This window comes from Cololabis saira, chromosome 18, assembly GCF_033807715.1.
Source record: "Cololabis saira isolate AMF1-May2022 chromosome 18, fColSai1.1, whole genome shotgun sequence".
Classification (NCBI taxonomy): domain Eukaryota; kingdom Metazoa; phylum Chordata; class Actinopteri; order Beloniformes; family Belonidae; genus Cololabis; species Cololabis saira.
In genome coordinates, this window is record NC_084604.1 from 9,677,285 (window position 1) to 9,691,339 (window position 14,055).

Consider the following 14,055-nt stretch of genomic DNA (forward strand, 5'->3'; position numbering starts at 1 on the left):
AGTTAAAAGAAAAAATACACAAAAAAACAAAACAACACACAAACACGTAAAAAGTATCTTAGAATTCTATGTTCATCCGACACAGGTGTGTAAGATGCAGTGTGCTGCCATCCTTTCATGGTATCAGAGTTTACTGGCTTTCCGCCTGTGGTATAACTAGAGTTTTTGTCAATATACTGTAGTCCCCCAGAGCAGAGGTCCCCAACCCCCGGGTTTTTAATTAAAAAATAATTTCTGTAGAATCCCCGACTGATGATGGATGACTCTCAAACTGATGGTTCACAATGTTTTTTAATTCCTTGTATGTAAATACACTGCAAACACACCGTAAGCGCTATAAAGGAATAAAATAAAATAAAATAGTTACTCTTTCTACATTCATATAAGTTTAACTTAAAATACAGACCGACGCAGCTGCTCGCTCGGTTGACAATAAAGCTACCACAATACATGAGCGACCAAACTCAAGCTGGACATAAATACGGTATAAAATTTGCACAAATCCTCATCAGCAGGTGCTTTTTGTGTCAGTTAGGCTCCACTTTAGCACTTTACTATTATATTATATATATTATATATTATAATTTACTACACTAATTTAGTCTTTCAGACACACTTTCTACTGCCGTTAAACTTTTACCGTTAAAGTCCGAAGCGCTGAATGTTTAAGAGGTCTCGGTGAGACGCCTTCAAAATAAAAGCACTAAATATCGGTCTACTTAATATATAACAATAAAATAAAAGCCTGGCTTTAAATAATGTTAATGAGAAAACAAACATAGAAACACATTTATAGAAACACTGATATTATAGGTAATTTACAATTTCCAATTTTTATTATTACTACTACTACTATAGCGAAAATACCACAGTTTTTAATGCCGGTCATTTTATTTAGTTTTTTATCAGCTACACCTTTAGATTGGGCCGTGAAAATATTGTCAGACATTAAACCGGTCCGCGGTTCAGAAAAGGTTGGGGACCACTGCCCCAGAGGACTGAGTGTAAACACAAAGCTACAAAAAAATAAAAATAAAAAGGTATATTTTAGCAAGTATACCTGTATTAATAATAACAAAAACAATTCTTGTTTAAGATATAAAAACTACTTAAACCAAGCTGCCCCATAATTTGTGCCCCATAATTGCTATTACTTCTACAGACAATCCTGGGCATGGTGAAGACGATAATTATAAACACACACGCACACATGGTTGACTGATCACATAAACACTTCATGGTGAGAGGGGCAATCTGCTCTTTCAGATCAGGGACAATATGTACCTTTCGAAAGTGTTACTGGTACAGACTGTACAATATGCCATTGATGCATAAAATCTGGCTAAGTTGATCAGTTATCAGTCAAAAACATGCCATAAACTAAAACAGACATGCTTCCTTAATACATTTAAATAAAGTCAAAAAAGATTGTATGAGGCTTTCACTATGATGTAATTCAACTTCAGCATATTTTATGTAGTGGCCCGTGCTTCTACATCCAAGTACCCTGTGCTTGGCTACATTTCAAGCATTGAAAATCCTTCACATAGGCAGAAAATTTCCAACACACAAGCAGCAACCTCCCACTATATGCAGCATTTCTGATGCCCCTGAGAGCAGGATGGAGAAGCATACCTGCATGCGGTGCAGGCCAGTGGGAGAGAGTGACGCAAGTCAGATTTGGCAGGACAGTCTGGAAACTGCATTCAGCCAAAGGCTAGTCAAAAGCACATGCAGGGGACTTGTGCCAGCCATCTGATACAAAGCAACCCTCTTATTTGTTCATGCTGGGAAGCTGCTAGGGTCTGGATTATAGAAGACCCTTACTTATCTTTGAAGATGTTCCTGACAAATGCCTGACACATCAAGGATGAACAAACGTCAAAGTCATCAGGACAAAGAAACACTTGCTTGGGTGTAAATAGTGTGAGGAAAAAGGGCCAAAAATGTATTTTCTGTATTTTGAGTGAGAATTTTGATAGTGGCTGTTCTTATTTACACTGTTTGTTATCAAAATGCATAGCAAGTGAAATGCCATTGATTTTGAGTATATGTCAATCACTTGTCTGTAAGTTATCAAATGTAAACATAGTCTGATAAAAAAAAAAACCTTTAACAAGTTGTAAGTTATCCTCTTACATTTAGCCTAGATATTAAAAGAGTTTTACATTGTAAAAGTGCTCAACATGAGCCAGGCTGCAACTCTGCTAGGCTGACAGAGGTAAGGGATGGAAAGCAAGTCCTCGCACTTGCATTGCAATCTTTCTTCAACTGAAAATGGTTCATGACTTCTCTAAGACATTACTACATTACTTGCTTTTCTGAAAAAAATAAAAATAAAATACATGCAGACACTTCACCACGCTGCTCAAACAGAGGGGTGTGTGTGAGAGAGAAAGCTAGAGATAGAGAGAGTGAGTAAGTGATGAGAAACACACTGGCAGCTTTACAGAGGCAACAGATGGCGTCAGATTAGAATGGTATAAACTGTATTGTCTGAGTTTATATCTTGTTTGAAAAATGCTTCTATAAATTGAAAGGTCAATATACCACCCCCCTGCAACTATAGATAACTACTGTACTTGGGGTGAGAAAATATTGCAGGAGAGGTCCCTTGAAAGAGCTGAAAGCAGAGTATTGACCAGGTACTTCATCTGCAAAGTGACAACTTAAGCAGATTTAATTTAATTGCTCTCACATAAGAGTGTGATAAAGAATAAATCCATTAACTGCTTTTTGCTTAACGTTGCTACAAAATGCAGCAGCCAAACAGCTATGGCAAAACAATATAGCATTTTAGGCAAGGCAAGTTTATTTATATAGCACAATTCAACACAAGGTAATTCAAATTGCAATTTTACAGGAAGTTTCAACAGACTTCATGCAGATTAAACACCAAGTTTATGTTCTTGTATTTTCATGTTTAATAACACAGCACAGCAGGGCATATGACAGTGAAAGCAGGATGCTTCAAGGCTGGATGTCAACTAAACCTGCAACTAGGCAGGTTTCCTGTCAGAAACTGACAACAATGTTAAGCTAGACACGTCAACTTAAGGCATGTGGTACTATTTTAAGCTTCGAGATATTCATTTCCTGATTCAGAATTTTGCTTCAAACCACATTAACAAACACTTTGTACCAGCAGTTTCACGTAGCTAAGTAACAATGCACTTTTAGAAAACTCAGATCACAATTTTGGGTGTAAGGCACAAATGTTTTACCTTTTACTTCTATTTGAAAGTCATTGTAACTTAAATTTAAGTCCTTTTAACAGTAGTGCTAGTTTTAATCATATAAGCAACTATAATAAGATGATTGCAACAACAGAATCGTAAGTAAATACAGTAATGCGCAAATGGCAGTTCATTTTCACAAAACTGAAGATCATCAAGACATGAAATATGCAAATAAAAAAGGGAAAAAACATGTCAACTTCCATATTTCATACTAAATATACAGCTGTGACTGTGATCCATTCTAAATCATTTGAAAAATGCAGGCTTCAGAGAAAACATGACAACATCTGTGGTACAATACAGCCTAAATACTGTCTTGCTGCCCTAAGGTGGGCATCATAAATAGTTTTATTACTTCACTGTACTCCTGAACAATACATGTAATAAAACCAAACTTCACCATGCAGCCATCCAGCAAAACCGGTGCTACCAGATTTAACAGTCTGTTGTACAAACCTAAATTGTGTAGCTCACTATTAGAGAAACAACTTTAAAGCTAAGTATAATCCTTAACTCACAGTTACACTTGAAATAACATTACCAGGGCAGCTTCCTTAATTGTTACATCTTTAGGTCACAAGTTAGGCGAGTGGATTAAAGGCATAAATACTGTGTCTTTTAGTTTTCCGCTTAAGGAAAAAACTATGCTACAGCCTACTTCAGCCAGCAGTGAGACAAGCAGCCAGCCAGCAGGCTGCTACTGCAGTTTTTCAGCTGCCCGAGGCTCCTGGAATGCAAAGGGAGCCAAACCGAACAGCAGTGCAGGCATGTGTCCGGGAACAGAGAGCACTCAGTGTACCAAAGAAACAGCCGAAAGGAGATTTTCCCCCAATAAGCCCAAGTGCTGCTGCCGCTGGTAGAGCCTGCATGGGCCTGTGCAGGGAGCCCAGAGAAGGGACTCTGCACAGCAGCAGAGAAAGCAGCCTTTGTTACCAGATATTATGTACTGTTGAGCCCCACAGCTCTTCAACATCCCTCTATCCTGCTGAAGGGAAAGACACAGAAATGGGCTGAAAAACTAAGAACAGAGAAATACCTAGGAGAGAACATGATAAGAAAAGTAAGATGTAGGAGGGGGAAAAAAATATGCTGGAAGGTCACTCGGAGAGAATATTTTCAACCGACTCCAATAGGAATATTAAGAAAATGACCAGGATCAATACAATAATTTAATTAGCTCTTCTTTCACCTATACAGATGATTTCATGAAACAGGGCTTGCTAGCACTTGTGTAATGTTTTTGACAGTCAAACAAACTGCAATGTTACCACCCACCCACATTCAGGGGTTGGACAGAGAAACACTGTCATGCTATGTTGAAATCAATTGAAGCCAGTCGATGTTCTTATCTTCACTCAAAATACAATGTGTTTTCTTTACCTATACTGTAAAACCAGAAATAGTCTCTCATTGTTGTAAAAAAACCTCTTCCCAATGCTATCTCATAAAAATTCTTCAAGGCTGAATTTCTTTACTGAACTGGATGAGGCAAAGGACAAACATACTGTTTCATGGGTGAGCATTTTGCAGCAAAGTAGCCAATACAGGAGAATATTCAGTGGCAGCTAGTTTCAAACTTGATGGTGCAGTTTATTTACAATATGGTCCTTGTTTTGGATGACTTAACAGATTTAACACACTGATGGGAAACGATGCCTAAAAGGGGTATTGCATAAACAGATGCAGACCACATAGATAGGTATCCTCATCACCAAAATAATTACTTTTTTTGTTTCCCAACAAGTGCCTTTGTTATGAAGGCAGATGACACAGGGATCATCCAGGCCAATTTTAACCACACAAAGTAGGACATAATATACGAACGCAACGCACCAAAGAAACTGAAAAGGGCTCAACTTTAAGCCTATTAAAGGCAATTATGAAGCAGGAACGTGAACACAGTCTTAAAAAAAATGCCAAAGAAAATCAGCACTAGTAACCATCTGCAAAAGTCTAACACACGTTGACTAAATGGTGAATAAACGACGCATGTTTGGCATGAGGAAACATTATAACCTCTTCCACAGCCTGACCTGAACAGCTTGATTTATGCATCAACGTTAACCCGTCATATTTATATCATAGTGGGAAACCCGATGACCGCATCTTCATATTTAATTTCGGATCGACAAGCATCGCAACACATGTAGCTGGTCACCTTGGTAGCATTGGTCTACGTTTTCGTATTTCCCACTGCTATAACTTTGTCGTTAAATTCCACCCAGGTAGAAATGCAAATTGCTGTGAAGTTAGTAAATATTACCTTAGCTTAACATTTATCAGCTCCAGTTTGTATGTGATATATATTAAATTTGCTCTGTTACTATGTCTGAGATACATAAAGGATATAAACAAAAGTAAGCGTAGCACTTCAAGCTACAGTGCGGTAGGAAAGAACCAGCACTGCAACCTGGTATTTCGTCATAATTACCTAGTGACAAAAACAACAACGGACAAGTACAAACTGCAACAAAAACATAGGTCCTATTTAAGTTACATTTGTAGTTGCTATGTAGAAGTACAAATCACGCTAAGAGTCCACAGAACAGTGGAAAAGTAAACTTCAAATTCTACAACTGAACTCTGAATTCAGTCTTGCGTTTGGTGATTTGCAATCATAAATCATATTCTAGTGAAAATCTCAACTTGGTTCATGTAATCCCAATTCTCTGTGACAAATCAAAATCACTTTTAATCTCCTGGATCATTTCTGTTTCCCGCTAAGAGCATACAAACCCAGCCAAAACCCCATCTAAGAAACATACTACAGTTTCTTAATTCTGATAGGATAAAGCCGGATGTGACATAGATCTTTGAACTGTCTGTCAATTTTCCTGGTGGATAAGATTCCACACAGGTATCAATCATCCTAATCCATTAAGCAGTTACTGATATATGGGCTTGAGTAGACACCCAGATGTTCCACCAGGGGACATTTAGATACACTGAGGAGGTCAGCTGAAACGCACATATACGCAATGTATATATGAAATAAAACAAGTTTAAAAGTAAGCCAAAATCCTAAATGTGCCAAAATGGTCGATAGGGAAAAGTCAGTCTAAACATTCCTCCTCAAAAAACAATGGCTACACAATGGGAACATCAATCATGGTACATTGTGGCTAAGACTTTCAATTAGAAATCTCATTTTCAGGCAGGAATCTCAAAAATCGGAAGGACTGGGCATATTTGACTCAATGCTGCATATTACAATGTCACAAGTCCTAAAGTAACAACGTGGCAGTGGATAAAGATGTAATAAAAACCCTGGTCAGCACTATGTGAGACACAGAACACAGGGCTATTTATGTAAGAGGAACATTGGACCTGGATACTTCCCTGGCTTTGTTCTCCAGTGTAAACACATCACATCTGGACTTCCCTGCCCTTTGCAACATCAAGTGTCACATATTTCCCGAGGAAACCCAAACAGTTACTGGAACAAAAGCCAGAAGGTGGGCCTTCACACTTGCCGGGGGGACACTCAAAACCCAATAACAGACCCCTTGAAACGGAATCAAACGTGATGTGGGAACTTGAAGCCGTCGTGAAGCGGAGTCACACGCCGCGACACGTGCAACTGTACTGGAGCTATTTAAACAAAGAGTGTGGTGGGCTGGCAACACACACACACACACACACACACACACACACACACACACACACACACACACACACACACACACACACACACACACACACACACACACACACACACCTGTTAAAAACAAAGAAAAACCAAAGTCTTGGAACATAAAGCGACACATTAACACACACTCCAGTGAAGAGTCGTGTCTGACTGAGTCACCACACACAGAATTGCCATTCTTCTGACTTCCTGGTGCCTTTTATTGTTCATGTGACCTGATGTGACAATACATTGGCGTCACAGCTGTTAACTACCTGCTTGACAAATGTTTATTTCGTTGTATATCCAACCAATAGCCTAGTAAATGGGTTTTCCTCAGTAATGCTCGTGGCCAAGTGAGTGCGGAAAAAAAAAATGAACGCACTCCGGTATTTATTCAGACGTCAATAACGCAGGTCGCAGCTAGTTTTAAACACCACTTTAGTTAGGACACACGACGCTGAAACAGTGTATTCCGATTGGAAAGTAAACCAGCACTGTAATATAATATCTGGTTGTCGTTATCGCTTGCTGTCAACCCAATAAGAGCAAAGAGGAGAAAAGGGGAGACAAAGTAAAGACTTCTTGCGGTTGGCCTGTGTGCGCTCGACTCGCGGAAACCAGGAAAACACTTACCAACGTAAAGGTTACCAGAAGCAAACCTCCCTCTTCCCGTTTCACGTCCGAGTCATTAACGGTTGTGTAAGTGGCGACACCGAAATGATGGAAAACCGGTGTGAAAATGTGAGGTTTTTTCGTGAGAAAAGCCCGTCCGCCCTCGCTGAAGCTCGTCCTCGACGCAGCAGCAGCTCTTTCTCTCGGGCGAGCGGAAACGCTCGCTCTCGCGCGGTCGCCATGGCGACCTCGGTGAAGGGGCGGGGCCAGAGCTCTGGGGGCGGGGCCAGAGCTCGTGGCTCAGCCACAAAGAAGATGAACTTCAAAATAAAAGCACGCATTTTATCACAAGACAAAAGACTACACCGAAAAACAAAATTATCTAAAAAGAAAAAAAAAACACGAAAACAATGAAATGAGCGAATATCGTATGTAAAAACGTTTTATTTCTTGTGTGTGATTACAAGCAATCCTGAACGGAGATGATTATCAGTGTAACCTTTGAGGAGGTCATTCGGTTGGTGCCTCTGCAGGGTCGTTTTTCAATGTTTACTTTTGTTTTTTTCTTAATATCTTTTGCTGCTGAAGAAAGAACGTCTTCACAGTTTGAATAGGCATTAGATCTCTTTTGGACCGAGCAGGTTTCAAAAACGGAAGATGACAAACATATGATCTGAATGTGATTAAAAAGCACTTTGACATCTTGCATATTTAAGATGAGTAAAATTAATTAATAGGTGGAAATATTTATTACTTATTTATTTTCAACGTTAAAAAGACATTGTAAGCACACATTTAAAGAATTAAACTGAGAGCTATTCCTTACTCTGCATTATTCAAGTTGATACACAAAAAAACAAAACAAAATTCGAATTGGGGTGGAAAGAACAAAAGCTTTTGATTTAACCACACACTATTGTAATTTTGCAGATGTTGGCAAGTATGTAGTTACTGGATTGCGTTTCCTGTTTCTTACTTTCATTTTCTTCAGTTCTTTCACCTTCTGCTTGCGCCCTTGTTCCAGTCTTTTACTATAAAAAATAGTTGTTCTTCTTTTCCCTATTTTTCAGATGAACCCCATATATCAGGTTTTTAGATTCAAGCAATTGGCAATGAGTAACATGATTAAATTCCAACTCCACAACCTCACATTTCATCTAAAGTAAAGAAGACCTGAAAAACAAACAAATGTAACAGTATAGGTTTACTGGGATGTGACCAAGATGGAGCAGCACCTTGTGATTCCAGTTTTCCCATTAAAATGAGAATACCTGCAGTGTACTGGTCCAACAGCTCCTGTATTCAGAGCATCTGCTCAGAAGGGAAATACTTTTGCAAATGGTGTTACCTGGAATGTATCGTTTTTGTATTGTCTTCAGTACAAGAACACTGGAGCATGTTACAATTATTCTACGTTATAGTTTATTTAAATTAAGTCTTAACCATGTGAATGAAGTGTAACCTTTAATCTATGCGCCAACCCTGACATCTAGTGGCTGTTTTGACTTCCTTACGACAGGGAAAGTTGTCTAAATTCATTATAATCATATCGAAACATTAAATACAAAAAGTTGTACTATTACTAGTTAAGATATTTTATACTTTGTTATACTAATTCAAGATAACACATAATTTCAACTCTCCAAATGCAACGCAAGGAGAAAAAGAATAATAAATAGTGGATGGTTACATTACAGGAAGGGGTGACCTATGAATTCTTGACAGGCTGTAATTGTATCTTTCTTTATGTGAATCTCAGACCACATAAAAAAAATATAAGGTTTCCAAGACTGATGTTGAACAAAGTGATACACTCTTCTGGTCTGCCGTACAGATTGCACCCCAAACCCGTGAACCATGTAACACCCCTCTCTTTGCCGGAGTGGTATCTCCCAGCTCCTCGAGTCTGCTGTTTAACCGCAGCTGTTGCGTTCACGCATGCGCGCTTCTTCAAGGTGTTTGAGGTAGGACTGAGAGGGAGACATAACTATTGTCAAAATCAAAATAAAACAAGTATTGGCTTAGACATATATTGTTGAAGTCAGTGGTTCGTTGTCTAAAACGAAGGGAGTAAGCAAAAAAACAACTCCACAATTAAACTTCAACCTACAAGCGCCTTGAAGGTTGTTATATAAACTAACTCATAACGACCAAGAAGATCTAACTGGATAACAGCAGCCTGTAAGCGGGATAAGAAGATAAAGAAAGTGTTACTTGACCCGACTTGTGAGTGACAGTTCATTGGATGTAGTTTATCCAGTTTTAAAGTGCTGTGACAGAGAGAACTATGCAGTGATGCATGTGACACCTTTGCTGGCTGTCCCTTTTGGGTGAAAGGTCACTATGAATAAATTAAACTTTAACCACTGATGTTCAGTGTACTACATGTGCAGCAACTAGATCAGCGCCACTCTCTTTTAATTAAATATTTAGTGGAGAAGTTCAAGTAAAAAAAAGAGGATGGAGGTTGTCAAAATGTGTGTTTGAAGCATGCACATGTAGTCCTGAAGTCCTGCAACTTTATTCATGTTTTTTTTACATTTTTTAATTATAAGTCAGTGGTGCTATATGTTGATAATACCTAAAATGTAAGTATTAAAATCTTTGGATGTACTAGATTAAATATTCTTACTTGCAGATAGACATTTATAACTTCATACAAGTAAGAATTTAAGGTTTATTGAACTTTCTTAGTATTCAAAAGCAAAAATCCGTAGTAACACGGTTATGATAGTGATGTGTGCACAATTTCAAGATTTGCATTTGATGACAAAGGTTGTATTTTTTGTGACATTCATTGTTGAATGTGTGAACAGATGCAGTGAAACCAGATCTCTGAAGGCCAGAAATTCAATAAAGACCAGAGTTGAAGAGAAGGACAATTAAAGGGAACCACAGTTCTCATCGCAACCAACAACATGGCATACTCGCAGGTACGCTTGAAAATCCTCCCCAGTGCTCGCTGTTTTTTTGACAAGCTGGTGCAGATAAAGGTAGAGGGACTTGCTCCTCACAGACCAGTGGAGCTGAGGTCCAAACTGGTTGATGACAGAGGGTTACATTTCAAAGCTTCTGCGTTGTACAAATCTGATGAGACCGGCCAGGTGGATGTCTGCACCGCGCCTTCTCTGGGAGGAAGTTACACCGGCGTGGAGCCCATGGGTTTGTTCTGGGCTATGGCACCAGACACGCCACACAATAAACTCCTGAAGAAGAATGTGCTCAGCCCAACGCTGGTGGAGGTGGAAGCCCTGCACGGGGAGACCGGCGAGCTGCTCGCATCTGAAACCAACGAGAGAGAATTCATGGCCGAGGGGATGGCGAGAATCCCCCTGCAAGAGGGCAAACTACGAGGAGTGCTCTTCATACCACCAGGTTGACTCAATAGTGGAACCAGAGTGGAAAAAAGATACTTCCAAACTGGCAAGTATAACGTCTAAATATTATCTGGGCTTTTTTTTGTTTTCAGGAAAAGGTCCATTTCCAGCAATTTTGGATTTGTACACTTTAGGTGGGCGTCTCACTGAACCCAGAGCCAGTCTCTTGGCAAGTAAGGGCTTTGTCGTTCTGGCGCTGGCTTATTATCGCTACCAGGGGCTACCAGAAAACCCTCAACACTTGGATTTGGAGTATTTTCAGGAGGCCTTAACCTATCTAAGGAGTCGACTGGAGGTAAGTGTTTAGGATTTAAGCAGTTGTTACAACCATAATCATTTACCTGTCTCACTAACTTTGGATCTTGCCGTTTTATCTTTTGTGAAAACTGTTCAAACAAATGATGTTTTATATCGCACCCAAATTTGCATCCAGTGTGTCAGTGTTGCCATCTACTGGCTACAGAGAATATAGCAACACAATTAAGGGATGGTTGTCATTTATGGAACACATTATGTTTCACCACAGCATATTAATTAAGACTCATAGGCATGAATGTAGCACTTGTTTAAATAATCTAATGCGCTAGGTTTGTATGAGTGGACACATGGCTGTGTTGGACACTGCCTTAAATGTAGCTATAGAAAGATAATTAAGTTCACACACATGAAGACAAGCACAATGATATTAAACACTTATTGGAAAATCATTTGCAGTAATGAAGTTTGTTAATAATGTTGATGATGTTTTTTTTAAATTTTTTTTCCTTAACTTGGAAACCTGTGTTAGACTGGGAAAGCCAAACGTGTGTCTGCTTATAAAGGAAAACCTGCTACACAAGTCTTAATGAGACCGTTAACGCTACACGTGTCTTTACAGGTAAAGGGCCCTGGAATCGGGATCATTTCCACCTCTCACAGTGGTGCTTTGGCTTTAGCCATGTCCTCGTTCCTCTCTGGGATCACAGCAACCGTCTGCATTAACGGCTGCAATGCCAATACTGTGATTCCGTTACACTACAGAGACCTGGTCATACCTCCACTCCCACCTGACATCGGAAATGTCAGAATCACAGAGTCCGGGCTCATAGATATACACGATGCCCTACCAGACCCCGCCTTGGAGAAGTACCGGGCGTCTTTGATTCCACTTGAACGTGCCAGCTGCCAGTTCATGTTTGCCGCTGCTGAGGATGATCAAAACTGGAACAGTGCTCTTTATGCCGAGCAGGCTGCCGCAACGCTTCGAGAGCACGGCAAACAGTCATTCCAGCTGGTCACCTACCCGAAAGCTGGCCACTTTCTGGACGTCCCCTACATGCCCTTTTGCCCATCTGGGATTCACTCGGCTGTGGGGATGGAGGTGGTGTTCGGCGGGGAGCCTAAAGCCCACTCTGAGGCCCAGCTGGACCTGTGGGAGAGAGTCCAGCGCTTCTTCAGGAGCCACTTGGACAGCAAACAATGTTAGCAAACTGTACATATAAAGCCAAAGACTGAATAGTAGTTGTTTCTTGTGATGCCTTTTTATTTCCTCTATTTACACATGAATAGAAATACCAGAGTTGTCAAATATTTATATAAAAGTATTTAACACCGGAGACTTTATATTATGACTTTTATACACCTTGAATATTTAAATTTTGTTTTTTTCAGTACACAAGACACAAAAACAAAAGTGTTCACACTCTTACACTGTAAGTGTGTTAACGCTTGAATTAAAAGTTTATGTTTAGGTTAAAGACACATTTTATGGATTTTCTTTTTCCCCCCAAAATGGACACAATCCCCTGAGGTATTAATGAAATGTCTGACATGTTTTGATCAAAATACCACATGAATGCAGTAAAACAGCTCTTTCCGACGCTACTTTACAGCCCTGTTAAAAGCAATGATTTTAGGGGCGTGGATTTATACACGGCACCCCTTAAAGCTGCAGGATGTGCCAAAGTGCCAACATTCCAACTTCCAGTTTGAGTTGAAGCCAACCAGGAACGTAGAAAAATGCAGATCCTTGACTGACCACTGGCTGGCTCCAAAATCCAGTCGACTCCTGATTGTTTCAGGACCTTTCCAGCGTAAAACTGCTGAAACCTGCAGTCGAAAATCCCACGAAGCCAACTTTTATCGATCTAGCCGCCACTAGTCATCCTTACAGCTCCTGCAGCCTTCGCTTCAGACCTCATTTTTAGGAGTAACAGTTGTAATAAGGACGTGTGGCCTGTTCGTTCTCCCAATTTTCAACATGATAAAGCCACAGAGGGTTTGTCCATTTCTATGTTCCTCTTTCAAATGTGGTGTTACAGCTTCTTGGTGTTCACTTCGGAAGTGCAGAAGGATCAGCTCTATATTGGCAGTAGATTCTGTGATATCAAAGGTAAACTTATAACAACGTGGCAGCGATTGGACAAAGGTGACTGTGCAAACTGTCCTTTTTATGCACTTTCTGTACAAAAAGATTAAATAAACTCAGTTTGTCTCACAGACATCATCCAAACTCAAATGAAAGGACATTTTCGAGTCTTGTCAGAGGCTTAAAATTGTCATTTATTTTGACATAGGCTATATGTCAATAACCCTAGGTGCTAACATTAATATCCATTTTCTGCCAACACACAACTTACCCAGGACTTGTATTCATTTTCATTTATAAACCCATAGGTTCTTTTAACTCCAGAATGTCCGTTTTATAAAACAAAACCAATTATTGCAAGTTACTATAATCCCACTGTGGGCCTTTTATTCCCACATTAAAAGTCCAGCACCTTGGAATTTGACATGAAGGCTTTGTTCTTCTTCAAAGATTTCACTTTGAGGAATTAAGCTGGTCTCATTATTTTTGTAGTCACATCAAAGGAGGGAGTCTGGTTCTGAAGCAGGAGAAAAACATCCTCAAATGTGTCCTTGCAACTGGCCTAATGTCATGTATTTTACCTTCATACAGCAGAGAAAAAGAGCTTTATTCAATTAGTGTTCAAACAGGACACAGTAACATTTTGCAGGTTTTTTTTGTAGTTGATATTGTTTCATCACACTTCCTTTGCACTCATATTTAGCCACTTTCATATTGTTTTTCTCTTTTCTGAGAGTGATACATGATGTTTATTGTCTTGCCAAGTGTTTTGCGCTGCAGAGGTATGTGCTTCCCTACTTTTGGTATTTTGCTCAAACCAAAGAGGAATGTCACGCACTCCCGTTAAAG

General features: G+C 39.6%; 2 protein-coding genes across 3 annotated transcripts in view; one reads left to right on the top strand and one right to left on the bottom strand.

Annotated features, from left to right (window-relative positions):
* The window catches only part of susd6 (sushi domain containing 6), a 38,394-nt gene extending 30,686 nt beyond the window's left edge, over positions 1-7,708 (bottom strand). Inside the window, exon 1 of the mRNA XM_061746514.1 lies at positions 7,504-7,708. The gene's annotated coding sequence lies outside the window, so the exon portion shown is untranslated. The remainder of the gene's footprint in view (positions 1-7,503) is intronic.
* Positions 7,709-9,411: 1,703 nt separating this feature from the next.
* Positions 9,412-13,378, top strand: acot20 (acyl-CoA thioesterase 20). 2 transcript variants are annotated; one of them, XM_061746612.1, is made up of 4 exons: positions 9,412-9,446; positions 10,299-10,857; positions 10,952-11,154; positions 11,737-13,378. In XM_061746612.1, the coding sequence occupies exons 2-4, from the start codon at positions 10,401-10,403 to the stop codon at positions 12,322-12,324; spliced, it is 1,248 nt and encodes a 415-aa protein (XP_061602596.1). In that variant the 5' UTR covers positions 9,412-9,446; positions 10,299-10,400; the 3' UTR covers positions 12,325-13,378. The 2 variants fall into 2 exon arrangements, with proteins under 2 accessions (XP_061602596.1, XP_061602595.1); XM_061746611.1 differs by having other exon boundaries at positions 9,438-9,708.
* The last annotated feature ends 677 nt before the right edge of the window (positions 13,379-14,055 follow it).

What these genes read in the sequence shown, in the direction of transcription:
- acot20 (XM_061746612.1), top strand. Translation starts at nt 10,401, where the DNA reads ATGGCATACTCGCAGGTACGCTTGAAAATCCTCCCCAGTGCTCGCTGT. An exon ending in AGTGCTCTTCATACCACCAG is followed by an intron (nt 10,858 to 10,951) that starts GTTGACTCAATA and finishes TTTTGTTTTCAG; the next exon opens with GAAAAGGTCCATTTCCAGCA. An exon ending in ATCTAAGGAGTCGACTGGAG is followed by an intron (nt 11,155 to 11,736) that starts GTAAGTGTTTAG and finishes GTGTCTTTACAG; the next exon opens with GTAAAGGGCCCTGGAATCGG.